Source organism: Dermacentor andersoni, chromosome 11 (genome assembly GCF_023375885.2).
Source record: "Dermacentor andersoni chromosome 11, qqDerAnde1_hic_scaffold, whole genome shotgun sequence".
Taxonomy (NCBI): domain Eukaryota; kingdom Metazoa; phylum Arthropoda; class Arachnida; order Ixodida; family Ixodidae; genus Dermacentor; species Dermacentor andersoni.
In genome coordinates this window covers 105,598,926-105,626,868 of record NC_092824.1, presented here as the reverse complement: position 1 = coordinate 105,626,868, position 27,943 = coordinate 105,598,926, and the positions used below count along the sequence as shown (strand labels likewise).

General features: G+C 49.0%; 1 protein-coding gene across 1 annotated transcript in view; it reads right to left on the bottom strand.

Moving 5' to 3' along the window:
• Window positions 1-27,943, bottom strand: part of LOC126539258 (lactadherin-like) — a 65,780-nt gene that overhangs the window by 3,716 nt on the left and 34,121 nt on the right. The window contains exons 3-12 of the mRNA XM_050186036.3: window positions 27,254-27,318; window positions 19,129-19,421; window positions 17,226-17,348; window positions 16,257-16,395; window positions 13,700-13,860; window positions 12,009-12,164; window positions 11,738-11,882; window positions 9,062-9,109; window positions 5,320-5,562; window positions 4,501-4,800 (exon numbers count right to left, since the gene is read on the bottom strand). Of these exons, the coding sequence (XP_050041993.1) occupies window positions 4,538-4,800; window positions 5,320-5,562; window positions 9,062-9,109; window positions 11,738-11,882; window positions 12,009-12,164; window positions 13,700-13,860; window positions 16,257-16,395; window positions 17,226-17,348; window positions 19,129-19,421; window positions 27,254-27,314 (1,632 nt within the window). The 5' untranslated portion in view covers window positions 27,315-27,318 and the 3' untranslated portion in view covers window positions 4,501-4,537. The remainder of the gene's footprint in view (window positions 1-4,500; window positions 4,801-5,319; window positions 5,563-9,061; window positions 9,110-11,737; window positions 11,883-12,008; window positions 12,165-13,699; window positions 13,861-16,256; window positions 16,396-17,225; window positions 17,349-19,128; window positions 19,422-27,253; window positions 27,319-27,943) is intronic.

The following is a 27,943-nucleotide window of genomic DNA, read 5'->3' as shown; positions in this document are numbered from 1 at the left end:
GCCCCCATCGAAATGCGGCCGCCGTGGCCGGGATCCGATCCCGCGACCTCGTGCTCAGCAGCCCAACACCATAGCCACTGAGCAACCACGGCGGGTGCTAGCGGAGAGTGGACGCCGTTGACTGAAATAAACAGGCCCTCGATGGGCAGCCATGCAAAGCCACAGTCGACCAGCACCAATGACCGTTCATTTCCGCGAATCATGTCCTATTTTCTTTCCAACTCTCCCATATCTTCTCTTAATTAATCTTCCAGTTCCAAAACGACCTTGTCTACATGTGAATACACCAGCATTAAACTTCTTCAATTTCGAAACTCTTTTTTTCTTTCTTTTACCCATTATACTTTCGTGGTAAGCGGTGGCGTGCCTCCAAGGAGGTTAAAGAAAAACTGCTGGAATCAAAACTATGTCTCGAAGAACTATAAACAAACGATAAAAATGATGAAGGAACGCTTTTCGCACACTTCCCACGAGTTAATCAGCCTCCTTGGTTAATTAATCATGGCTTATTTACCAGACAGATACTTATTTACGTGTATCTGTGTATTACTGGTTTTAGTGTGAAATCTGAATATCCTGGCATATCGTATTGGAGAGAACGTCATGAATATTCAGAAGAAATTACTGTTTTCGTTGGGAACAACCAGCTTTTATTTTCTAATTGGCCTAGCATTACAATAACAGAGCTCAATCATTTAATTCAGGCGAAGAAGGGGCCAAGCATTGGTTTTACCTATCCCGGTAAGAAGCTACGGGAGCTTCCACTCCAGCAGTTTTTCTTTAACCACTTTGGGTGGCTAACCATCACCCCACCATATCCTACTGACGCGTGCACTTATCTCTCTCCGGTGATCGCTTTTCACCGGCTATCAAATGCTAAACGTTATCGTTAGGCGCAAACCGCGTCTGCATGAACCGGAAGTTTCTCGGATATTATCGATGGTTCTATCGACCGAAGCTTCTCTAACCTGATTGTATGAGCGACACGAATTGTGTAGTACTTTCTGTAAGGCACGCGGGCACTGGCGATTGCGCTTGAAACGTTCGACGATTCACGTATAAAAGCCGACGCGCTTGGCCAGCACCACCTAGATAGCACAAGGCCTGTTCACTCCTATCCATGACATCATGCTACCTGGCCCGACTGCCACAGAATGGGGATGCTCCCGAGTAAGCAACAGTGACTTTGACGTCGCCGCTTTCGTCACGCCAGCCTTGGCAATAGAAATTTCGGGCCAAGTAGTATGACGTCATGGAGCGTAGTGAACAGGCATTGTGCTATCTAGGTGGTGTTGGCTTGACCCGCTGATCAGGTCTTTGACGATCGCCGAGTGTGCTCGCCGCTATGGTTTCGTTTTGAGCGTAACCTGTTCTTCTGGGCATAGGTTCGCCAAGTAAAGTTTCGTGATTTACAATTCTTGTGTGTGTGCGTTCTTCGCCGTCACTACCACGTGACACTATCATATCCTAGCCTATCCATCGTGCGGGTGACACGCACAGGCCAAGCGCACGCAGCCAGCAGAGGTCGCCTCGCGCAGATAAGCTTCGTGCTCCGACCGACGCGCCACGAGATGTCACATGACCCGCACGTCACCATGTGACGTAACAACCGTAAGGCACGGCTACGCACGCTCCTGACGCGCTTTGTTTTCGGTTCTCGCGCTGAAAGTGAGTCGGAACTCTACGGGCCAGCATGCTGTAAATTAAATAAGAGCTTCTTATCAGTTTTAAAGGACGATTAGTTATGGGTTCGCCATTAGCTACAAACGTTCAATGCAGTCAGTGCAGAGTGCATACCCAGACGTTTCGGGATTTTTGTTTTCGCTCTCCCTCTTACGCAAGCTGCCTTTCTTTTCCTTCCTTTTAAAGTCTGTTGATATTGTCGTCGCGGGAGTGCTAGCTTTAATGCGTCGCCAGGTAATCGATTGAATGCACGCTAGAAAGCAATTGCCTTTCGCAAATTGACTAGCAGACATCAAAAAGCGAATAAAAAGACGAAAGAACAAATAAAGGAGAGCTGGCCGTGCTTGACGTATATATTCATCGACGGTACACAGCCAAACCTTCGAGGTTGGTATAAAGTGTATTTTGTTTTTCCCGTCCCACTTTCCGTGAAGGTTGACTTTTTATCCCTGCTATTACGTTGTGTATAGTACAGTCCTCCTTTCCATCTCCCATTTGAAAGAGGCTGCAACGAAACAATAACAATTGAAAAAAAAGAAAGATTCGCTTGAACAACATCCTCGGCAGTACACACATTCGACGTCCCGCAGCTCCTTCGTTTTAAGCGCGCGAGCATTTCTCTGCCTACCCAACGAGGAAATCCGTCCGTCCGTCGCGTAATCAGGCTCGAGAGTTACAATACACTTTCCATAACGCAGCTTTCTTTTGCGCGCGAACAAAGCGAACGAAGAACTGCAAAAAAAAAAAAAAAAAGAAAAGAAGCGGCACCGGCTCACGCACGACCGCGTCCTTTCCGCGAGACGAGTCTCGCACATATACGCGCCGAACGCAACCTGCGTCAGCGCACGTTCTGCGCCGCTGCACCTTCACAGAGTCACGCGTTCGCGGAATTGAGCGACAAGTAGGAGAGGCGGTGCCCCCCTTCCCCCTCCAACCCCCTCGCCCCCGGCGCCAGACCCCGGGGTTCGTGTGAGGGGGAGGGGAAGGGTGTGCGTGTGTGTGTGGTCGGCCTCCTCCTCGCCCCCAGCGCTAAACCCCGGGGTTTGCGTGAGGGGGCAAGTAAGGTGAGCTGGAAGCTGGGGGAGGGGGTGTATGGTCCCGGTGATTGATGTGGCATGGCCGGTAACGTGCTCTCGACGGACTACCGCAACGCGGCGCACGCGTCAAGATCGACTGCTTATTTCGTTTAGTATTTGTTTATTTATAACATACTGCTGGCCTCAGTAAGGGCCCAAGCAGGAGGTGCGTAGGTAGCATAAAAAAAAGATGAAGGATAGATAATTACAAAGGCAAATGCACAGTGAGACAGAACAATAATACAATTCAAGAAGATGCAGAACGCAGTGCAAAATTAAGCAGATAAATGTTACGAGAAAGTGCAACAATGCATAATCTCAGCATTAAAGGATTATATAATTTATTGGTATATTTACATACTATTTTATAAAAAAAGAACGCACGAAAAGAACGAAACAAATTTAACATCTTAACTGTTCAACAGCATAAATGCTGAATAGATGTGCTATAGGCAAATTGCTCCGATCTGATATGGTGCGGCGAAAGAAGGGATACTTAAAAATGTTAGCCCTCGTGAGATAAGGCGTTAAAGATTCAGCATGTCGATGCCTTGTACGGCGTGCTACAAGTGGTTTTAAAGAAGAGTGCCCTGCGTCTCCGTTGAACAGAGGGGGGGTCTGCATGACAAACTCTACATGAAAACTCTGTACTAGCTTTATATGTGAGCACTACGTGGGAGCTGCAAATGAGAACTATAATGAGCTCTGTATGAGAACTTCATATGGGCTCTACATGACGAGCCTTACACGAAGATTTGATATCGAAATTCTATATGAGCGCTATACTATATGAAAAGTCTATACGATGTCCATATTAAATCTCTACACGAGCTCTGTGCGAGAGCTGTACGGAACTTTGAGAGATAATGAGCTCTATGTGCGAACTTTATCTCATTCGCTTTCTCAAATACCTACTCCTCCCTCATCGGAATGTCCAGAAGTGAAGAATGTGAAGTGCGTGGGTGCAAAGAGACGGTTGCACACCTTGTGCGTGATTGCCCCGTTTTGATTGCAAAAAGAAAAAAAAACTGAAAAGACAACAAGAGTTCTGCACGATGCTCAACAAGCTTGACAATCGTTCTGTAATAAAAAAAAAAAAAGGAACAGAACTCTTGGGCCCTGGTCGTCCTTAGCATAAACATAAATTCAACGGTATTTCCCACCGAAACAAAATGTTAGGCGTAACGTTAAGATAGCGTTGTGGATCGGAGAGCAAACGGGCATAGCCGATATTCTAGTTGACATTAAGAGGGAGAGATAGAAAAAAAATGGAGCTGGGCTGGTCATGTAATGCGTATGTAGATAATCGGTGGACAACTAAGAGTTACAGAATGGGTGCCAAGGGAAAGCAAGCGCAGTCGAGGACGGCAGAAAGCTAGGTGGGCTGAAAAAGTTTGCAGGCGACAGTTCGAATCGGCCAGCGCAAAACAGAGGAGGTAGCTGGGAGAGGCCTCCGTCCTGGGCAGTGGACATAAAGACAGGCTGATGCTGATGATGACTTTTTTGTCATTCCCGACCGTCAATCACGCTTGCCACGGTGTCTAATCCTTTCAGATGCGCGAAGCGTAGGGAGTCTAAAACACCCCGAAGATAAGTGTCGGTACTTGTTCCACGCACTCAGTGCATACTGACAATGCACGACAAAGACAGCGACACGGTGATAGCTACAATGCACACTGACACGATGCATTTCTGAAATCAGTGGACGGAGAACGTGGCCGGTCGCGTTCGCGTGACGCACCTCTATACGGCGGGGACTGTCCCGAGGCGACGCGTGGTCAGTAGGCCATGACCTCGCAGAGGACTGCGGCGTAGAGACGGCCCTTGCGGTTGGGCACGCCGCTGGCCTTGAGGTAGACGTAGCGGCCCTGCATGTCGTCGGGGCACTCGAAGTGCAGCCGGCGGCGAGACAGCGCCCCGTGCAAGCGAGACACCGAGGCGCACTTGTAGGCGTTGGGGATCTCCTCCAGTCGCGGCCGGTCCACCACGTACGCCGTCAGCTTGTCCAGGTTGGACATCTCGTGGTGAAGCTTGCTGCGCTCTGCGCACGGGAGAAGACGAGCGCGCGAATCGGATCACTTTATTTTTGCTTGAAGACCCCCTTTTGGGGTGCTACATAAGGGACGGGAGGTTACAGAATGCAGGCGTTTACGGCAGTCGATAAAATGTTGACGGGAAGGTTGTGGAAGCGACATATCGTCACAAATGTGTGCGACGAGTTTCAGTCTGAATCACTCTTCCATCTTTTTTTTTGTGAGTTTTTTCCCAGTAGCGTTTAAGTGTCCTATATGTCACTAACGCGAACAAATAAAGTTTCTATCCGTCCGTCCGTCCGTCCGTCCGTTCGTCTGTACTACTACTACTACTACTACTACTACTACTACTACTACTACTACTACTACTACTACTACTACTACTACTACTACTACTACTACTACGTTTCTCCTAGCGTGTTTTGTCACTTCTCAGAATTCTCCTCGTTCTCCACGCGTTGCATCTGCAGTTCCGTAACGGGTCCCCATGACGAGGCCCGAGCCCCTCAGTGTTGAAGCCCACTGACCGTGCTGGTGCCTGGCCTGCCAGGTGAGCACCACCAGCCCGCGCACCCGCTGCCTCTTGGCCAGGTCGACCATCCACACGGGCTGGTCGACGAAGTAGTTGTCCAGGATGGCGCAGCTTCGTGGCGGCTGCGAAGTGCTCGCGTCGCCGTCCACAGCGAACGACGAGTGGCCGTCGGTCCACTGGGCGAACGCGTACCGACGGTCGTTCACCCACGTCTCGCGACGGTACGCCAGGTTCTCAGCTGCGGAGGGGGAGGGGGAGGGGGGGGTTGTTTAAATTTCATTTACCAGTAAATACACTGAAGGGGGCTCCTGGCGAAAAAAATAAAATAAAAAAGAGCTGTTGCAGCAGCTTGACGAGGGCCCGAGGTCAATCACACAGCAGCAAATACATACACATTACAGCAGGTAGAGCATAAGCAAATTCAACAAAACGTACTTACAAGGAGGCAGACATAACAGATAAAAACAAAGAGATCCCATATTTCTCCGCAACACTTTACCGAGAATACTAGAGTGAATTTCCCTCACTCGATCACAAACACAAAGAAATGCAACTTAAATTTCATTAGGCAACCTATAACATTCATCACCACCTGCACAAAGATTCATAATTCATAATCAGATCGCATTTACCAGACAGTACTCTGCAAGGTCCGCTAGGCTAAAAGCCGTGAAAGCGGCTTGACAGGGCGCACGTGACCGTTGCATCGCAACAGCCGCACAATGTGCATATGTTTGAATAAGGATGCGCCGTGACAGAGGCAAAACAAAAACAAGTAAATTAAAGTATATAATGCATAATACTAATGAATCACACAATTACACCTCAAATGTAGCCAAGGAAAGAAATGCTAACAGAACAGTTAATATCATCCATATCGTATACATACAGTCATTGCCTGAGCACAACAGAGCGAAAGTATGACCGTAACTGCTTTAAACTCCCACCGGCGATGTTTTCGTATATGTATAGTGTTAATTAGACGTTTTATGCCAAATCTTTGTATATAACAGTAGGTCCTCTCCATTTAGAAATGCCAAGGAAAGGCAGACAGAACTTCGTATCCGAAAACCACTTACGATGCACTTAAGAGGCGGTATCTCAAACGTAGTCAATGCATGGCGTCTACGAATTACCGACCAGGGTTTTTTCAAGCGCTCCGAAAAGGTCAAATGTTCGACAACCTCTACATTCAATGGATGAAAGGAACATCAACGATACAGCTCAAGACGGGTATAAAGACGCACAGCCACAGTTTTGTCGATGGGTTGCAAGAAATGAACCTCGCTTTCACGATACGGAGCCCTTGCTATACGAGCTGAGCCACATATGAGTTTACCTTTATTTACTTTCTGAAGAGAAGTCATCGTTTCAGCAACGATTCGAACATGTTTTAGCGCCGCGCAGTTACACAACACATCGCCGCATGCGTTGTGGCTCTCAGCTGTGGTTCGGCACGTCTAAACATGGAAGCAGTAATACATAATACATGCATACAAAACAACAACAACAACAACAACAAGACGAAAGAAAGTTGTACGCTGTGCTCGACACACGTGGCACGCGGTTCGGCGTCAGCGGAAATCTCGTGGGAAGCGATCGATCCGATAGTCGGCACTTTGGTGGCTGTCATTCCGAAAAGAAAGAACGCGTAATCGATTAAACGCGGCCCGATAGTCTACCTAGGCGCCGCCGAAGTACGTTATGGATTGCCGTGTAAGACCGATTGTCGAGCCAGCTCGGCAATATTCACGTCAGCCTTGCTTCACATAGATCCTTTAGGCAAGAACGATACTTTAACGCAAGAAGACACCACAAAAACTATGTCGAGAGACAATGTAGTGCGTATAAACGAGAGACAAGATTGTTGTTAGAAAAAAGAAAGGTTGCGTAGACACCACGGTTAATCGATCAATTGGAAGCCAAGAGCTAACGATTAGAAAAGAGAGGTACACGCGGGGAGAAACCGGATAACAAAAGTCCGTAGTAAGACATCAAAAATGAAGGGAACACGGGCTTATATACATTATAAGCTTTGGTGATTTTTTAAATAGCATTATTTGTGATATCATCTGTGATAACCAATAATAACCGATGATGCGATCTGAGCAACCGAAGCAGAGGCGACTTGCTGGAAGCGGTCTGCCGGTGGCTACGTTCATCGATGTGACAGGACGCTACACGCAAGTATCACTATGATATTGCACGTTAAACTGTTAGGTGAATTATCAGGGCCATTTTGGCGTTTATTTTGCACCAGGCTCCAAACGCACGCACGCACGCACGCACAAACAAACAAACAAACAAACAAACAAACAAACAAACAAACAAACAAACAAACAAACAAACAAACAAACAAACAAACAAACAAACAAACGCGTACTATTTTCACATTTTGCTGAAGATTTCGCCCGCATACATTTGAGAGAATGGGATACTGCTTAAAGCTGGCTTCCCCACTCATCAATACTTACTGCAGTGAAGCACGCTTGCAGTTTACTCATTGAGAAGCGTCGTGCGTGCTTTGTTGCAATAATTTGGAGCGGCACTCCTAACAGCTGTAACTCCGGCCAGTCACACCAGAGGAGTGATCAGTTCGGGGGGCCGAATCTATCCGCTCACTTGTGTCACTCTTCCTTTTCAATTATCTGTGCCTCTCTTGCTTCGAAAACGCTCATGGCGCAGATATTGCATCTGCGCGAAGCTTCAGCCGGCCTTACATGTAGCCTTGCCTGATTTGTGCATTCATTCGAGCCTGAAATCGTACGTAGAAAAAAAAAACACAATAGGCCAGAATTTAGCGCGGCCAACTCTCAAAGTATGCGGCAACCTACTTAGATTGTGGTGATAGTGACATCTCGACAACTGCGCATGAGTGTGTCACGGGCGACCTTGCACACTCTGATTTATAGAAGAGGCGTTTCTATACCTCGTATCTTTTTTTTTTTTTTTTTGCGATTTCGTGTACACTGTGACACGATCGCGTACGCTCAACGCACCTCGAGGTTTCTGTTAGATAGCTCTGAAGTGGCTGAAATCCGCCTATAACGCTATAAAAATTCGTGACCGCAGGTGAGTTCGAACCTGTGTCTTTCAGCACAGCAGCCAAGTAATCTATTCATTAGGCCACAACATGCACGCATGCTTACCTGTCGTGCCAAAGTCGCTCTTTGAAACGTCTGGCACGTGCGTCACGTGCCATGTTTCTCGCATTCTTTCTTTCTTCGTAACACCTAGCGTTTTGACACGCTGCGTTAGGCTTCACTGGCCTTCAGCATCGGCCCACATTTTTTCGTCAGACGGTTACCTACAACATGTGCGAGAAGCTCGCCTATAACTCTACCGCATTAAAAAGATGAAACGCGTTCGCCTCTCTTCTAGAGCAGGGCATTCTCAACAGTCAACTTCCCCAGTTTTCTCTGCAGTGTACGAAACGAATGAAAGCTCGAGGTACGGCGCAGAAGTGTCGTGAAAAATGCCATCGGATTCGCAACAGTGTCCCACATATTGATGAAATAGCTTTCAAAGAGGCGACGAGCCATGCTTATACAGGCCGAAGCATAGAGAATTAATATGCGTTTGTTTTACCCACTTGGCTAATACGTCCTGGGATGCCATTAAGAAGTTCTCGAAACATCCAACAATAATTAGAACTTTATTGTATCCATTGCTGCTTTTTCTACGTCTCGGCTCAGTTGTAAAAAAAGAAAGGAAATGGTAGTGTGCACTTTACGTACTGCATTCAGAGTCCTCACGAACCCTCAGGAATCCAGGACCGCAGTCTCCTGTAGAGAAAGGAGAAAATGAAGTGATAAGCTCGCAAAAGAGAAAGTGAGAGAGAGAGAAAAAAAAGAAAGCAATACCATCTCGTCTGAAACACGTGAGACATGTTAACGTTATATGCCAGAATACATTGTTTTCGCGACATTCGCGGTTCAAGCTAAAGGATGCTGCAGCATTCAAGACGAGGATTGCTCTTACTAGGCAGCACTGATTAGGCAGCGAGATTGCATTGCCGGGTTGCTGGCATGAACGCTGCATGGTGACAAGCTACGAGTACAAAACGCAAACTGCTGAAAGCCACACTCAGCCACAGAGATACATATTGATGATGTAAACACGATGTACTACTTTTTTTAATTACGACCACAATAGCGCTGATCGTTGCACAACGGGCAACAGTGATGCTATAGTTTGCAGTGATGGCTACGGAAGGGATGCTTCGAGAAGTTGTGCGTAGGAGTTACAGCCCTGGCTGCTGTCGTGCTATGTTAACGTGTAGAGGCATCGTTAGTACTCGAAGGGTTGCCGCTGCAACTCGCGCCGCGTGGAGTGTCAACGCCGCGAAACATCCAAGTCGTGCTTTCTGAACCCCTCTTGATAGTGAAGCATGCCGAAAGAATAGAACGAGCTGTTCCAACATTCACCGTCATGAGAAAACGACACGTAATAGCACTATAGAACTGCTTTCGTCCCCACAATGCTTATTGATTCTGCTTTTCGCGAACACGGTCTCTCGTCCGCGAATACCAATGCGAATCAAATCGTGGGATTCAACATCCTGAAGAGCACACAGGCTATGATATAAGCCTAGTGGAGCACACCGGCCTAATTACAACCACCTAGGGGTCCTTCAAGTGGATGTAAATTTAGCACACGGAAGTTGCCGCATTCCGTCCACATCGAAACGGGGGGTCCCTCCAGTTGCCGAGCGCCGTATAGCCCCTGCGTCAACGCGGCGGATAACGCTGCTTCTCGAACGCACAGGCGTCAACGCTGCGTTCGCCACCGTTTTTGCATCTTTGATTGGCTGAGCTGACTTAGGCAGACTGACAGTTTGCCTCATCAGAATACATCCCAAGTAGCGCTGTGGCCTTGCCAACAACCTCGCCGAAACATCGCGGTCGCGTTTGACCGTTGAAAAACGCCCGCGCAGACAATCGATGCCGACGGATGTATGTAGTAAGTAAAGTGGCGCCATCCCATTGCAGCTCAGCGAACCGTCAACTAGATCGATCGAAGGCGGGCTTCGACGCGGATCTTACGAGTTGACTTAGCACGAACGCAAACGTATTTCTCGTGTCACGAGTAGTTTGCGAGCACTGGATGACCTTACTGGTTACTGCCGTTCCAGGCGACGGTTTCCAGCCGTACGCCTGCAGGATCTACGATTAGCAATGCCCAACAACATCATTCCCTGCAAATGACGCTCGAGGTAGGCGATGCCGGGTCGATAAAATGTACCTATTCTGTAGTTCCACGCCATCTTTCGTGTGTACTATGACATCGAGATGCCTATATTTAATATTTATTTTGCTCGGCGAGGCAGGCAAAGGAAACGAGACTGACCGAGAGGAGGGTCAATCCGAGACAACAACTGAAAATTTCCAGATTGTCTTTTACGAGTTATCACGCCTTCCAACGGAAAGAAACATCCGGTTGTGTTTGCGTGACAGTCGGAGCGGGAAGCAACTGTTTCCTAGCTGCGATCATTACTCACGCGAAACACGACTACCACGTGCGGCCGTCCTCTCGAACCACGCGCTGCGGAAGCGAATTAATTTTTTACGCAGTGGCGTCGGCGCGGCAAATCGATGCGCCCCAAGCTACACGAGCGAGGATCGTCGAACTTGCACGGAAATGAACATTCACGAAGCGAAGCTTCCAAACGGGTCCCGGACATCCCTTATCCCATCGACGAGCGGGCGGTCGTTACTGACAACCGCGCGTATTGCTTCCCTCGCCGATGGAGGTGCGGCTCTGCAACTGGCGCACATGTGGAGTTAGCGGTGGAAACGGTCGAGCTGGTCGAGCTGATTTTCTTCGTCTTCTATTCTTTTTTTGACAAGGCGGAATCGATGACGAAAGGTGAAGGAAGAAAGAGAGACGAGAAGCGTCAATGGGCGCATGCATCGAAGGCACATTGAAGAGGGAGATAGCGAAACAAAGCTTTGTTTGAGCGGTTTGTTGTCCGAGCCGGGTCGCTATCGGAGTGGCTATACGACTGTGGTCGAGTCCAGTAAAGCATACCGACAAATATGTTGATAAGCCTTATGCCTGCCACCGGCCGTTGCACATTGTGTCACGTGTGGTTCGTGCGGTGCAGCAATTGTATGTAGCTGAAGCACTTCGTTCACATCCTTGCGGCGGAATCATTTAGCCCTCCCGTGGTGTTTGCCACGGAGGTAGAGATGATGGAACGATATGGGAATGTGGCGGAACGACAGTGTTCCCCAATAACTATGGAGCGTCTCGTGATGCTTTCCACACGCCTGACACGCCGGTTTGATTCGCCTCTTCCAAATATGGTATTTCATATGGGCGTACGGTGTGTCTGTGCCTAACACAAGGGAAACACAAACAAACTGGCCCAGCAGCTTACTATTCTACAAAGGAACGAACAGCGGTCTCACCCCTGTGCGGGCACCCGATAACGGCGGCCCTCAGCGCGATCCTCCTCTTCCACGAGGTTGGCTGGAAGCGAACGAAGCGCGCCACGAACGGCTGGTTCAGGTAGTGACGTCGCTCGGTGTCGCGGTCCATGTTGCCCCCGAACACCTGCAAAGGGGGCGCACGGTAGGCCGTGCTCGTGAACAAGCCGCTCGGGGGAGGGGCGAGTGAAGGCGTTGCTACAACACTGCTACACAGCACAGAGCGCGGCAGAAGAAGAGAAGGCGGACCGGCCTTGGGATCCAGGTGGTTGTCGTCCTTGTAGTGGTGCCACCGGAGGCTGTCGTTGGAGTAGGAGAGCAGGTACGCCGTGGTCCAGTGCTTGCGCCGGGCATCGCCGCGGCCCCTGGTGGCCACACCGGTCACTCGGGTCGCTGGCCCCAGGTCCACCTTAAATCGAAGATCAAGAGTCACGGATCGTCAGCGATATCAAATTTAATCAGATTCCGACGCTTTACGTGTCAAAACAAACGATATGATCAGGCACGCCATTGTGCGGGGAGGGGGTCTCCGGATTAATTGCATTCTGCCCGCACTGTAACGGGGTGGTATCGAACCCGCCAACTCTAGCTTGGCAACGCAACGCCGTAGCCACTATAGCTGCAGCGGCACGTGATCAGCGGTATCACCTGTTCCAAGGTGCATTGTCCCACGCAAGCCGAGACAAATCGATGCATTTAGCGAGATGAGTTTTACAGGAGATGCCACTATTAAAAGAGACAGCTTATCATATTCAGACAACGATTACTTTGGAATGTGAATGGAAAGATCGCTTCCTCGCGCGTGGTACTAAGCTGTTCCGGAGTTTCAGGAAATGTCGTGCGGAAACGTCTCGATTCAAATCAATGAGCAATGACACGCAATGGCTGGGAATATGAATAAGCAGTTACATTTCATATTGGTCCCACCTGCAGGAGACACACCTGGCGTAAGTGTCGCGTATGCGAAGCATGGTCAGAGTCACCTCTTTCATATATTGTCACCTTAGAACACCTCTCCTCATTTCCTCCCTTCCGAGTATGCGAACCTTGCAGTTTTGTTTATTGCATGTAATGAGCATACTCCAACCGGGCACAGAGATATACTCTTCTTCAGTTACAAACCCGAAGACTTGTTTTACATATCAGTCATTAGGGGTGACACATCAGCTCTAGGAATAGCCTGTAGCCTTCTGTGCTTTTATCTCTAAGCGTTGAGCTGTATAGGCCGGTTTTCGAAGTTACTGCGCAACACGCTAGAAAAATTACGCTTGTTCTTTTCGTTAGCGGTTCCAAAGCAGCACTCGTACCAGAAGACACAATTCATAACCATCGTCGTCATCATCACCACTGTCGAAAATAAAACTTATACGAGCAAAACACGAGCGCATTGCTCTTGCCATCGAGTCTCCGCCTCTGTCCCGTGTATCGCGCTATTTTATCGTTGGCAATGCTACACCTACTAGCCTGCATCAGATGTTCAACGCCTGCTTTGCAAATGCGTGTCCTGGAACGCGTGTGATCAGAGTTGGGAATTTAAGAAAGACTGGCCTGAAGCCAGACATGCCTGAAAAAACCACGACCGTTGGGAAACGGAGAAAAAGTTTGCAAAGACGCTGCTGCAGTTCTCGCACGACGCCGAATTCGAAGCTATTGTTGAACTTTCTTCTATTAGATAAGCCTTGAGGGAAATCCTTCCGAAAAGAAAATATGTATGGCCTGTTTTTCTACACATCCGAAGTTATCAGCATCATCATCGACGACGACGACGACGACAACAACAACAACAACAACAACAACAACAACAACAACAACAACAACAGTGACAACATTAAGCAGCGTACCTGAAGTCACTGTACAGCAACTAGGGAACAACAACAAACACAACAACAACAACAGCAGCAGCAGCAGCAGCAGCAGCAGCAACAGTGACATCAAGCGGCCTACCTGAAGCCACTGGTTGCCGTTGTTCCTGAGTGCGCACCAACCACCCCTGGCGAAGAGCTGCGCCTCGTCCGGGCTGCACGATCCCTGTTGCGGGTGCCAGGGACGCCAGCTGGACGCCGTCAGTCGAGCCACGGGCGGAACAGAGATGACCTCGTTGCACTCTGGGCGCGGCACATATCGAGAGGGCGAAGTCGGCAACACGTGTTGGGAAAAAAAAGGCACGACTCGCACAAGCCTTACGCGTTTGCAGAACGAATGATTCGTGATGCGGTTCTAACACTGTTCAACAGATTTCATACTCGGCAATTCAATTTGTAAAGAACCGGGAATAGTACACAACGTTGTGGCGAGAGAATGATGATTTTCATGTGCGCGATAACTTTACTCATCACATGAGTTCGTTATGAAACCCATACAAATGTATACTATATTAACGCGACAGCGTAAAGGGGCCCGTGTCGCGGGAAACCCGGCGTGCCGTTGACATATGGGAAGAGGACTTGGCACCCGGAGGCGCCGCGTCCATGAGCTTTCATGTACTCATCAACAGAGCATCATTCGATACATTGACCCCGGCACGCCCCCTCTACCCGGGTTGACTGGGCGGGTGACTGGTTCGGGCCAACGGTCCTTCCCGGACAAGGGGGGCTGTTGTGGTGCAGCACAACTGAGGAACTGCACTCAACACGCAAACAGCCATGTCAGTCTTACAGGACACAAGCCTGACTGACCCTCGGACTGCCTTGACGCAAAAGAGGCCAAGGCATACAACCATGGAGAGCACCAAAGCCATCCGCGGGGCAGCGCGACCACCCGGGGGTGCGCCACCACCGGTTCCGGCTCTGGGTTCCACTGAGCCAAACAAAAGCCCGTAGATCGACTTGCACACACGGCCGAGTCGAGCGAGCTTGTGAGCATGCATCATAACTTAATGGATAGCTTTCCACCTGACTCATCGAAAATCACGGCAGGACGAGCCCACACTTCGAGAAACTTCTTCTCCCCCAAGCGGTGCCGTTCCTGGGTGAGGTGAAACCAGACCTCCTTCCGTAGTTTCGCAAGCACTTCGTGAAGGGCCGGCGCCCGTCCCCCGAAAACTGCACCGCAGCGTGCCCGCCAAACTTGGTATGAGCACTCGGCGAGAAGAAGCACGAACTGGTTGATCGCCGGATTAAGCAAGGGGTACAAAAATCTAACTGTCTGATAGGGAACGGCTGGGAGATTAAAGAGGCTAGCAATCCTTCGGAGAAGAGCTGCAGGAAGCACAAACTGCGTAATGATATGAACCGAGTCCTCACGAGCGCCACAGAAGGGGCACACTCCACGAGCCGGGACGGCTGTGAAGGGCCTGTAGCTCAACGGCAGGCACACTCGCGCCAGGCAGTACGTGAATGTAGCTCGCCTAGCGTCGAGGAAACTGGCCGTGATGAGCTTCTAGTTTTGCCTGTGAATGGACAGATCATACATTTGGCAATGCGGGGGGGAGACCTGGGGTGAGGATATCGACTAATCCTTGGAGTGGAGTTGAAACTACGTCGATGCCGGGTTGAACCTTGCGGAGGCTTGCCAAAGAGTTGGCAGCCGCCGCATAAATGGTGGATGGGGAAGCTAAGCGAGGCACACAGTGGGAAAATGTGCTCTGCGAAAACAAGCGGAGTCGGGTGCTAAGAAAAAAGGAAGTGAAGCTTCGAGTCGGGAGCATATCCGAGTTAAGAGCTACCTGGGTCCACCAGACGTGTAGTGCAGTAGCCACGATGCCCAGGTCGGGAATTCTGAATCCTCCCTTATCCCTGGGCAACTTGAGCACCCGCCTAGCTACACAACCAGTTTTACCGTTCCAGAGGAAGCGAAAGAGGACCCTCTCCAAGATGAGCTTGGTCGGCGTCAGGTGCCGGCGCCGGGAATTTTGCGAGCGGAAAATAACTTCTAAACGCGCATGCCAAGCCACACAGGTCATCCGCGTGGTGCAGAGGCGTTACTGAACGAATTGAATTTATCAAAGTAAAATGCGCCAGAAGAATCGTAAAGCACGACTTACACACAATCTACAGACGATGATTGCACCGGTCTGTAATTTCTATATACGAGAAAAGATAATTCTGTTACGCGGAAACTGAAATACAAACCCATTTTCCAGCGTTTCTACCATTCGTAGCCTGGCGCGCCCAGCTCGGTTCATCGCAACACCATCGAGATGGCGCTAGCCGCCGCGCATCCTCGGTAGCGGAGCGCGGAGGCGAAGGTGCAGAAAAAAAAGGAAAGAACCTTAAAACTCGCCTTCGTGCATAACGTCCGCCGCCAGCGTTTCCCAGTAAACATTACGGTTACATATGCTGCAGTTGCCGGGAAGCGTGAGAAGCAGTCACAGATCTATTAATGCTACCGCGTTCCGCCCTGAAAGGCGAAGATTAAGCGTCCTCCTTTTATTATTTTTTTTAAGCCTTCTTCGCCAAGTATTCGTCTGAACACGTCGCGCAAGAGGGCAGGAAGGACACTACGTGTATGGCTACGGCGAGATACTCCCCGCGCTGAGGCGGTGACCTTTGTGTAGACGCACCCTGGCATCCGAGTGGTTCGAAGCGCAGGCTGGGCCGGCCGTACCAGCGCAGCACGTGCAGTCGAAGGAAGCGGGCGTGCACCGGAGGATCAAGGTAGCTGAGCTTCAGGCTGTGAGAGTCGGTGTTGCCCAGAAACGCCTGCACGGAGGAAAGGTCCGTCACGGTAGGAGAAGTGGAAGCTCCGCACAATCCGCGAGTTCTAAAACTAAAAGAAAGAAAGAAACTTAGCACGACCGCCATTGCTAAAGCAAAGAAACCGAAATAGCCAGACGACGGGGACAGAGAATGATTAGACGGGGGGAGAGAACTATAATAGAGTAGTAAGCGGCGTGCCAGTTGATTCGAAGTCATCTTGAAGAGCAGCGCGACAGGAACAAGGTACGGAAGGAGGAAAGGCAGAGACGAAGAGGCGTTGAGCTGCCTGAAGTTTCTTCCAATTTTTTTTAGCATTTGATTTTTTTTTCTACGCTCTTCAATACGTGCTCAAACCAACTAGCCCATCTCGCCGTCCTAACAGAGCTTTCTTCTTTATTTTCTGCGACGAGCTCTGCTACTTGTCCAGCTCAGCAAAGTATGCCATTACATTTTTTTTTCTATTGCGCCTCGTTTTGCTGCGCTGCTCTGAAAAATGGCTTGACAGGACCTGGCCAAGGGTCAGGCTCCAGGGTCACGTGGATGCCATTAAGACAAACGCAGAGGTAAGGCCATCACATGGACTCCATAGTTGCTCAACACACACTACAGCGACAGGGCTGTTGTTCAAGAACAGACTGACTTTAGGAGATGAGTAGGAAAGAGACCCCTTCTCACAGGGAAAGTTTCAGCGTCTCAAAGATGGCCTCCGGACCACGGTCTAAGAGAAGCCTCCACCAGGAATTCGTCCTTTGCTGAAGACGCACTATATATAGGGCTATCGTGTAAGCCCGCACTTTCTTGCTTTATCTAAATGCAACAAAAAGCTGCCTCGCCTTTTTGTTCCCGTGGGCGTCGAGGCAGTGTTTCCAGTGGTAGGCGTCCATGCTGTAGGACACGGCGAACGACGATACCCACTCACGACCGTCGCCGCGACCCTGGGTCAGCAGGCCCGTGATCTGCAATGACGCACATGCGGTCGTAGCTCAGAAACACGCTCGCTCGACGAAACTTGTCTGCCGCAGGAGTAACAACTTCTGTCGAAAGTCTGTGGTCCACAGCACGCCATATTGGAGATAACTTGGGAAAATGCGTTTGTGTTTGTCGTAAAGTGCACGCGTGGGCGAGCTGGTGTGTTTCTGGAGAGGGGACAGAGCAAATGAATACAGAACGAAAAAAAAAAAAAGCGCGACACCACAGAACACTGCCGTGCAGCTCCTCCCCACCTAGTTTTTCTTTATTTCTTTATTTTGACGCCCCCCCCCCCCCCTCCCCTGCCTTCCAAAGTCTCTCATACATTACAAAGTTCGGTAGAGAAATAGAGAAGGCAAATCTGCATCACTACTGCATTCACTTTGAAATAACGCTACCACGAGTACCCTCTTAAAGAGTCGCCCCCCGCCCCCTTCCACCTCGCCCAAAACAAAAAAAGGAAAGAAGAAACTTAATAACATTACAGCTACGCCACTTGATGCAACAAAGAGTAGCTACGGCCGGCATCCTAGGGAAATAGAAGTGCTGTTTAGAAAAATTAAAAGCGGTAAACTGAACTGATACCGGAAAGACAGAGCGACTGTTGGCTCGCACATGCCTGAACACGATGCGCTAGAACTTATTCTTTCTTTATTGTCTATACACAACCAGAATGCTAAGACTGACCCCACCACCAGCGACACCACGGGAGGACGCTCAGGTGGCCACACAAAAACTAACGCGCCAAAGACGTACAAGGCCGCCTCTGTGAAGTATAGGTCCTGCGATGCAATTTACCTGACTGACCCATTCTTATTTACGGCAGGTTCGATACTGGCCTCTTCGAAGAGACATAGTATTAAAAGACTTAGTAGTTTGCGCCACGTAGCTCCACATTTTGTTCTATTATTTTTAGCTCTTCCGTCAGTGTAATACTAAGCGCAATACAATCATGAATAGATGTCAGCCTAATGCGTCCTATATCAACAATTATCAGCAAAGTAGGTGTGTTCGAGTCAAATTGGAGGAGCAGCTGGGTGTTCGTTGTACTGTACATTCACGAAAGATGAATGAACAATCACACTGGCAGCAATGAAGGGCTAGATAACCATTTGAGCAGGAAAGATAGCACAACAAACAGGACGTCAGGAAGGTACTTACCAGACAACGAAGCCGTTGTCTGTCCCGTCCTCCCGTCCTGCCCACAGCGTAGTTTGTTCCCGCACAAGTCCCGAACCAACCAGCCCAAATACGCACGCTTCTCGCAATTCGCTTGATTACCAGGGATAACAGCTTTGTCTCTATTCCCAGGTTCGCAGGAAGATGGGAGGCTTGAAGTGACTTGACAGTGGCGTAAAACAAGGAATATCGCTGAAGACAACGTTTCGACGAAGGGTCTCGTCTTCGTCATGGCAAGTACGTCCCCGAAGAAGACGAGTACTTTTTGTCGAAACGTTGGCTGTAGCCCGAGACATCCTTCGTTCGATCGCTGTTGCTAACTGGTACCGCAATTAGGCTCTCGAACTAACTATACATAGTATGCACGTACGTGATTCAAGGATACTCCACGACTTCTGGTTTACGGCGGCGCCACGTTGGGGAACCTATAGGCCTATGCGCGCGCCCGTTCATAAGGTTCCCCAAGATGGCGGAAGGTAGCGGAAGCAGACGACAGCAGCGGATGTGACGTCACGCGCGTACTATGTATATCACCGCCCATACGCGTGAGCGCGCCTTAGAACGAGAAAAAAAAAGTGACTGCGTCACCTTCGCGTCGGCGCCCAGGTCCACCTGTATCCACTCGGTGTCGGCATCCTTGGCGGGACACCAGGCCCCGCGCGAGGCCAGCTCCAGCACGCGGGCGTAACGCAGCTGGCATTCGGGCTGGCGCGTAGAGCTGGCGCTGAGCTGCCACTCCTGGAGGCGGCCCGCCAGCAGTCCCAGCGGACCCGGCTGCCGGCAGTGGTCGTCGGACCCGCGGCTCGGGTGATGGTGGACCACAGGAATGGACGACGACGACGACGACGACGACGACGCGTTCGCACCCCACCACCGGGGCTCTGCGTTCGTGCACGGTCGAGATACCACGCTTTGAGGCAACGACAACAAAAGAAACATACCGTGATTCGTATACACTGAACCGTTTCATACGCAGCGGTCAACGCTATCCAAGGGTGAACAAACCCTTTCTAACCGCCTCGCATTCACGACCAAAAGTGCAGGTAGTCACATGAATAAACATAAATGTATAGCGTCATGTGATTCGATGAAACGTTAAGCGTAATACTTTTAGCTGACGAAATATCGCGTACTTATTGGATGGAAAGCGTCGCAGTTACGAACCCGTTTAGCCTCGTATGAGTGGCGCGACACGGTCCTGTGACCAGCGGTCAATCCGCGCAACTAGGACTCGCGACCTAAACAAAGTGCGTCGCTTACTGAAAACGCAAAGGTGCACATGAAGAAATAGTACATTATTCCACGCAACTTTAGTCCGCAAGTTGGAGTTGCAATGCACGAAGCAATTAGTCGGTGGATATACTTGGCCTGTAACTGTGGGCTGAATAAATGTCTTATATACTAGTAGTGCATACAAAGCGTCGCAGCCAGACTAAGCATTACGCAGATCCAATGCGCATTTTTGGAATCAGTGTGAAGCGAAGCTTTCTTGAAGTACTTCATTAAATGCTATAAAACTAAATGTGATGCGTACAGTCGTTTTTATTGTCATCTTATGCAAAGTGTCATCTCATGCACTGTTTATGTTTATGCACCACAGCGTTCACACCATTATACCGAAACGTAAAAAGCAGTTCATGTGAACGCACACTGCAAGTCGTCGACGCAGCGATGTCGCGAGGACGAATTCGACGTTTGACGAGGGAAGCATACAGGAGCGCGCAGAGAGGAGTAGGCTGTGAAATTTTTAAAAAATTAAATGCTGAGGTTTGACGAGCCAAATCCATGATATAATCATGAGGCACGCCGTAGTGGGGGACTGCGGAAATTCGGACCACCTGGGGTTCTTTAACGTGCACCTAAATCTAAGTACACGGGTTTCTTGGCATTCCACCCCCATCCATATGCGCCCGCCGTGGCCGGGGTTCCATCCCGCGACCTCGTGCTTAGCAGCCCAACACCATAGCCACTAAGAAACCACTGCGGGCATCTGCTCATGTTTCCCTACTGAATTGAAATAGACGAGATTTCTTTATAACGGCTGATAGCTCGATTGCACTTTTTTTTCTTTTTGTGTGCGTGTTTGTGTTCTGCAGCATTGTCATAAGCATGAAAGCGGTTTCAGATTAATAAAAAAAATTATGGGTTTTAACGTGCCAACCCCACGATATGGTATGAGGCACGCCGTAGTGGGGGCCTCCGAATTAATTTTTACCGCCAGGGGTTCTTCAACGTGCACCCAATGCACGGTGCACGGGCGTTTTTGCATTTCGTCTCCATCGAAATGCGGCCGCCGCGACCAGGATTCCATCCCGCGTCCTTGGGCTTAGCAACTTCTCCCTCTAAAAAAAATAACTTTTAAGTTCCAACATCGAAATTGCTAATTTTCTTGTCTTCATCCGCTAGGCTTAACCACCCGATTCATGGACATATTCCTGACTGCGTAATGCGCCCCGACCACTCAGGTCAACAACAACAACGACGACGACGACGACGACAACGACTCCTTAGGACACGAATCGAAACAGATAGAAATGAACAGAATCACACATGAGACGGTGCTCTAGATTTTCAAGACTAAGTGCTTAGCATTTTTGGCAAAACTGCTCACCTTCTTTTTTTCGATTCTTGTTCTCCGTATGGTCCTTATTTTACGTATAATTAAATTCTTACTGATCATTCACGTTGCCTGAGCTCAAACACACCAATACAACACCCCCCCCCCCCCCCCCCCCCAATCCTCTCTTTTTACGGTCTAAGTTAGTATTTATTTCAAATTTTAAATGAAGAATAGGAACGTAAGCCTTTTCATGACCGGCAAACCCAAATACACCACTCAGACATAATTAATAACGAAGCATCCTATACTTGTCACTATATATATAAGGGCATTAGGAACGACAGCACAGTCCCGTGCATGGGTCAACCAATTCTGCCATTTCTTGCGTCCGTTTATTATTACTTTTTTAAGATGTGGAAACATGGGAAGCCACAGGTTACAGCTGGCTATACCAATATACCAAATTCGTTACTCAAGCAAAAATAAAAAAATATCACAGTTTTGCCATAAGGGCGAAGCAATGAATGCAATAACAACTAGTTAAAATATTACACGGAGTGTAACCCCGTGTTTAGGAATGCATCGTAATTTGAAGCCCACGCTTGACTTGACTTGAATGAAAGAATTTTCATAAATTCTTTCATTCCTTGCCTTTTGACAACCCGTACATAAAATGAGCACATCACATTGCCCGCACCAGTCACTCTAATACAGTATATCCCCCACAAGCCCATACCGTTACTTTTCAGCAATCATTTTTTCTGCGCACAACACGAGACTGGAATGGCCTGCCTGCCGAAGTTGCCACTATCATCGACCCACTTGCATTCAAGCGACTCATCGAAAATATCCCTTTGTAATTTGTAGTACCTATCTTTGTCACTAACTCCCCACTCCCTCATGTATTGTCTCAACAGAGACCTTTGAGGAAATAAATAAATAAATAAATAAATAAATAAATAAATAAATAAATAAATAGGTTTATATGACGCCTGTCGTGAACGCAGCAAAGGAAACGCAATGGGCGTCTTGGGCGTGTTCAAGCCAGGAGTTATTTATATCAAATCAAGCATGGGCTTCAAGTTAAGATACATTTCTGAATACGGAATAAGACTCGTAGCTGTAGCGGCAGTATGAACTGAAGTAAACGTAAGCTGAGTAAAAACGATCTTTTGTACCAAGAGTCCTCTGTTTGAATCCTGCCATCGGACAGTTTCAGGTATGTTTATTAATTAAAGCCAACGTTTTTCTCAGCGACTTTACCATCACTTTTTCGTATCCAGTATGTCTCGAATCTCTTTCCTGCGTTGATCCCGGAGGTAGTGCACAGCCCCCCCCCCCCCCCCCCCCCCCCAAAAAAAAGAAGAAGTTGCATCATTTTCAGATTTGAGCTCTGTTATTGTTTTCCGCTTTCAAAATTTAGGGCTGAGAATACTTAATTTAAAGAGCATGCGCTGCCGGTGTTTTGTTTCATGATATTTGCTTGTGGGTTGCCGCTCAAAGTTCTGAGGAATAATTTTGTCAAGATCGTAAGACCTGGTATGAGCAACTTTAGGGATAGAATGGTGTGGCAATTTAACCTACACACACCGCATGTCGTATAGCATGGCATGGCACATAACATACATAAACCTAAATATATACGGACTCTCACGGCGACGGCAAAAGTTCACTCGGAGTGTCCACAAAATCGGTATCGCAATAAAATCTGAGGGAACCCAAGCGCTTACGAGTTGTGGATGCGAAAAGTATTGATATGCAATTGAACGCCGCTCAGCGGTCCTTCGAGTTATGAACTCCTCGCGGGCAAACGAGCGCGTTTTGATTTGGAATCACCGAGGAGCAGGCGACGGCTTACGCGGACAAGGAACACGAGGATAACACGGGCCTTCGAGAGAGAGGGTGAAAGGCGTCGCGGCCACGCCCTCTCTCCTTTCCAACCCCCTGGCGCGCTAGTGCTGCAGCAGGTGTTTCCCTTTCCCCCGATCTGCTCTGTCGAGGCGCGCTCGGGCCGTGGCGTTGCGGCCAATGGAAATTTAGGTACCGTTTCGCTGCTACAGACGTCGGCTTTTTCGCACAACGAGTCATTCGACGCTTTGGCATCAGAAAAAGAATGAGGTATCGACAAGCGGTGTACATACACGGGCACAAGCACACAAAAAGTGTCTTTACGGGCACCAGTACCGAAAGCCTAGCCCAGCACCTACAAGACGGTCATCTATCCCACAGGAGCGGAAGACACCACACAAGTCTTTCCATCCGCGCATATTTTGTTTGTTTGGCTCTAGATGGCCCGAAAACGTCTCGGACATCACTGCGAGGCACTGCTGTTAGCCTAGTCCAGCCGGACGATAACACAAGCCTAGTGCTTCCAGCATCGTTCACAGCCTCGCGCAAGCCCAGTACGCTCCCGGGCATCAATGATTCAAGACAGCGTGCCTTCGGGAGCCGCCGAAAGTCTCGTCGACGCCGCGCTAGTAAATGCCACTCCACCCACGGCGTCGTCCCACAGGAGGCACCACTGTCTGTTGCTGCTGCTGCTGACTACAAAGCCTGCGTTTCGTAAGGGTGCCGGAAAGGGCGTCAACGCACAGCAGCGCGGGCGCGTAAAAAAAAAAAAAAACCCGGCTCCCGACGTGGAAAATGCGAGATGGTGCGGGCCATCAAGCTTTAATGTCCAATTAGCCTCGCGCGCCGAGCCAAGCCAAGCAGAGCCAAGCTCGTACAGCGTGCATGCGTCAGAAGCGCTCGCGTATTGCCGTCGCGGCCGTCTTCAGCTCCGAAGGAAGCTTGGGAGCCACCGTTGTTCGTGCTGGCATGCGGTCTCACTTAGCGCATGTTATGTTTGGTTCCTGGACCATCTTTTCATTCTTGATATCTTCTTTCATTTCATGGCTCTTCCCCTGTCTTCCTGTTCTTGCGTGCTCTATAGTTGCTCGCATCTTCAAGCACGTGTTTGACACCGCGCGGCGCAACAGCAGAGCACGCCAAATGGGACTTGACCAAACACCGCATATATATATATACGCGTACTGATGTATACGCTACGGGGATCCGCACGCAACCGTGACATAACGTGCATGCAGCCCGCTCTCCGAATAATTATCTGCGTGTATGATTAAAAACAAAACGGCGGCAACCGTCTAAGCTGAACATACGCCAGCAAGCAAACATGCACGAAGAGAGACATCAAGTCGGAGGCGGTTGGAATTTAAAAGTGGGCCTGCACGCACCAGCGAAAAGCAGGTAATAAACGCGCCCGAGCGCCACCTCTAAACGTTCGTGTCTGGACATAAACGCGATGATGGAGGCCGCATGGGAAATACTAGAGCCATCTGAAAGAAGTTTCGCTCCTTTTGTGGTCACGAAGCAATCCTTACCTACAAATCTCTTCCGACCCATGGACCCCCTCTAATAAAGGACAGCCGGTCAATTCCGCGAGCCCACCAGTGAAACTGTGCATTTGAGGCGGCACTTAATAAATATTGTAAGTATTATCGTTTAACACAGCATAGCCACTTTTTTGTAACGTTTTCTCCTTCCCGGTAGTTCACCTTCCTTATCACCAGTCAAGCTGCCTATTCTCCAGACTTATTGCTACAAATTACCGCGCATCAGTGAACCTGCATACCTGGCCTGACGCCTATGTTTAAGAGCATTAATTTTCGAAGTCGACAACATCCGAGGCACCTCTGTCCCTTCAATGACAGCCCCGGAGTGCTGCTACAGCGCGATGCGCCTAAATATTTCGCGATGAACTAAATATAGATCGTGCGAAATGACGTTGCGAAACTACACAGCGAGTTACGAGGAACGCCTTAAAATGGGAACTGTGGAATAATTTCAAACCCTAGGGGTTTCTTTAACGCGTGGCTAAGTCAAAGTACAGAAACGTGCCTGCATTGCGCCTCCATAGAAATGCGGCCGCTGAGGTCGGGAATCGAACACGGGACCTTGTGCTCATCAACTTAACTTGTCTCCACTGTAGGACAAAATCTTCTCCCAGTGATAACTAATAATCCCAGTCTTGCGTCATCCATGCTTGCAATTAACGTACGCAGCGTTACGTTACACGACGTCAGTATAAATTTCGTTCCGGGTCATGACGTCACAATAACGCCGACGACGCCAGACCTTCAAACTGGCGAAGTGTCATCCATCTAGGTGCGAGAAGCGTGCCGTAGAGGTTCTAAAAGTTCGAAAATATGTCTCTTCGGTACTTGATAATATATACCTAAGCAATATACATTAATGCTACCTCGTGTTTTGCATGCGGGGCATACAATGCGCGCTAGAATACGGTATCCGCTGGCTCGCTTTCGGTCGTCCTTGCGGAAGGATACGGGCACATCACGCAGGCGCTCGGGGCGTCTAGCCATTACTGTGCATGACTCCGCAGCGCCTGTCTTCAATTATTGCTCGCGGTTTATGATCTCCCCCAACCCACACGTGCTCTGTTTTTCCCGCACTGCACTTTAGACAAAGCATAACGGCGCCTTCTTTTTCCTTTCTTTCTTTCTTTCTTTTTTCTTCTTCTTGGGTTTCCCGAGCAGCCGTTGCCACGAACCCCACACGCAAAGCTCGTTTATTCACGACTGCAGAACGAGAACCGCGTGAGGATCACAGTGTTCGCTTTTTAAGAAAGAGCCGCGGCGCATTAATGTTTATAATGCGCTCGTAGTTACAAGCGTTGTCGCTGTCGCGAGAAAGTTGCGTATCCATGTCGGACGTAAAACGAGGACGACCCTTTCGCAAAAATTTTTAAGTCCGCACGGCAGTTAGAGAGAAATGGGCGCCCGGCCGGAGATTTCAGACAGAGAAATGACTGAACGAATAAAGCATTTCTTTTTCTTTTCTTTTTTTCGCCACCATTCTTAAGCCCGGCCGTTGAACAATGTAGCTCTTGTGCTGGAAGCTACGCAACTGTAAGGAACGCGAACAAGCCTGACATGCTTACGGCTTGGTAACAAGCTGCACTTTCAGCCCTCGGTTATTGCCGGCACTTTAATTGAAGTTGTGCGGAGGCACCTGTATAAATGTGCTGGAAGTAACAAGCTCGTTTTACCGGGATGTGCATGATGCGTCGAAATGACGTTGCTATAGCAACGACGAGGCGGGACAGGCGCGTAGCTCCTCTGGGAGAGCACTGGATAATGTCTCTAGGTGGAACATCATGCCCTGGTATTAGTAATATTGAGGACTGTTGTAGACTCTAACACAGAGAGAGAGAGAGAGAGAGAGAGAAAGAAAGAGAAAGTATGGAAGGAAGCACAGGAAGGTCAACCAGACGCACGTCCGCCCTGGTACCCTAATCAGTGGGAAAGGGGTCAAAATTAAAAGAAAAAAGATAGAAAACTCGGGGCGTCGCTTCGTCGATATGCGCACCCTCGCACAAGCGCACCGTGGTATGGCACAAAACCAGTTCACGAAGAAATAGTGTACGCAAAAGTCATAGTGTATGCATGCATGCATGCATGCATGTATGTATGTATGTATGTATGTATGTATGTATGTATGTATGTATGTATGTATGTATGTATGTATGTATGTATGTATGTATGTATGTATGTATGTATGTATGTATGTGTGTGTGTGTGTGTGTGTGTGTGTATGTATGTATGTATGTATGTATGTATGTATGTATGTATGTATGTATGTATGTATGTATGGATGGATGGATGGATGGATGGATGGATGGATGGATGGATGGATGGATGGATGGATGGATGGATGGATGGATGGATGGATGGATGGATGGATGGATGGATGGATGGATGGATGTTATGAGCGGACTTGTGCTTGGAAAAGCCGGCTTCTAAAACTAGCAAAGTTGCTTTTCTACAAACTTGAGCTGGCAAACGCCCCATTCTGCTGAGTGCAGCTGACAATCAGCAGTATACACAGCGCCCAGCCGCCACTGGCCGTGCGCTTCGGCTCCACACAAGGCCACAAATGGACGCAGGCGTGCATGAGACTGGTGGCGCCGTCTGGTTTCAGTTGTACATACTGTTCGCAGCAACGCGTCTATACCCGTGGTCCACTCAGTATTTTTTTTCTTTCTTGTTCATGATTCGCAGGTGCTGAATGCATGTATCGCAATGAAAATTCAGCGCTTACTGGGACCGAGCATAAATCATTAGACGGCATGCTCACCCGTGATTGTTATGCCCAGGGTTGCTAGCAAGATGGCCGTCGTAGCCGGTACCTTCCGCATGGCCCTGTTGTGAAGAGACAACGAAACAGTAAATTACACATCTTGCACTGAAATAAGTCCATCTCACTCTAGTAAAACCATGCAATCAGCGAAGGGGTATTGCTCATTTATCGACGACGATGATGATGAAACAACTTTTCTTGAAAACGGCAAGTATCAGAGGAGTTTATCACCCCAGGAACCCTTGGGTTCTAGTGGCATCTTCGGCTTGCCTGACAACTACAAGTCATTGTCAACGACGAATTTGTAATATTACAGCCCGCTCTTATGTGGCGCATGTCCTCACTTCGAACAAAGAGAATAAGGGAATCGAGGACCTTGATCTCTAGTTCTCTAGTCCACCTGTCTATGTAAGTCGGTCGTCCTTTTACGGTTGTTCTCACCACATCATACCGTATTTATGAGTGGCAATGAGACCATACCGGTCAGCCAGGGTTCAAACACAGGCTGCCTCTAGGCACCGGGCGAAGACATGCCTGCTTCCTTTCTTAGTGCGCGACATGTTGAAAATGTTGGTGAAAAAAACGTCATGAGCCGCTTCGGAACCTGCTAATAAACGAAGACTTGTTTTTTATGGCTTTTCCCGATCAGTGCATGTTTATGCCGATACAGACCTATCGGGCCACTGA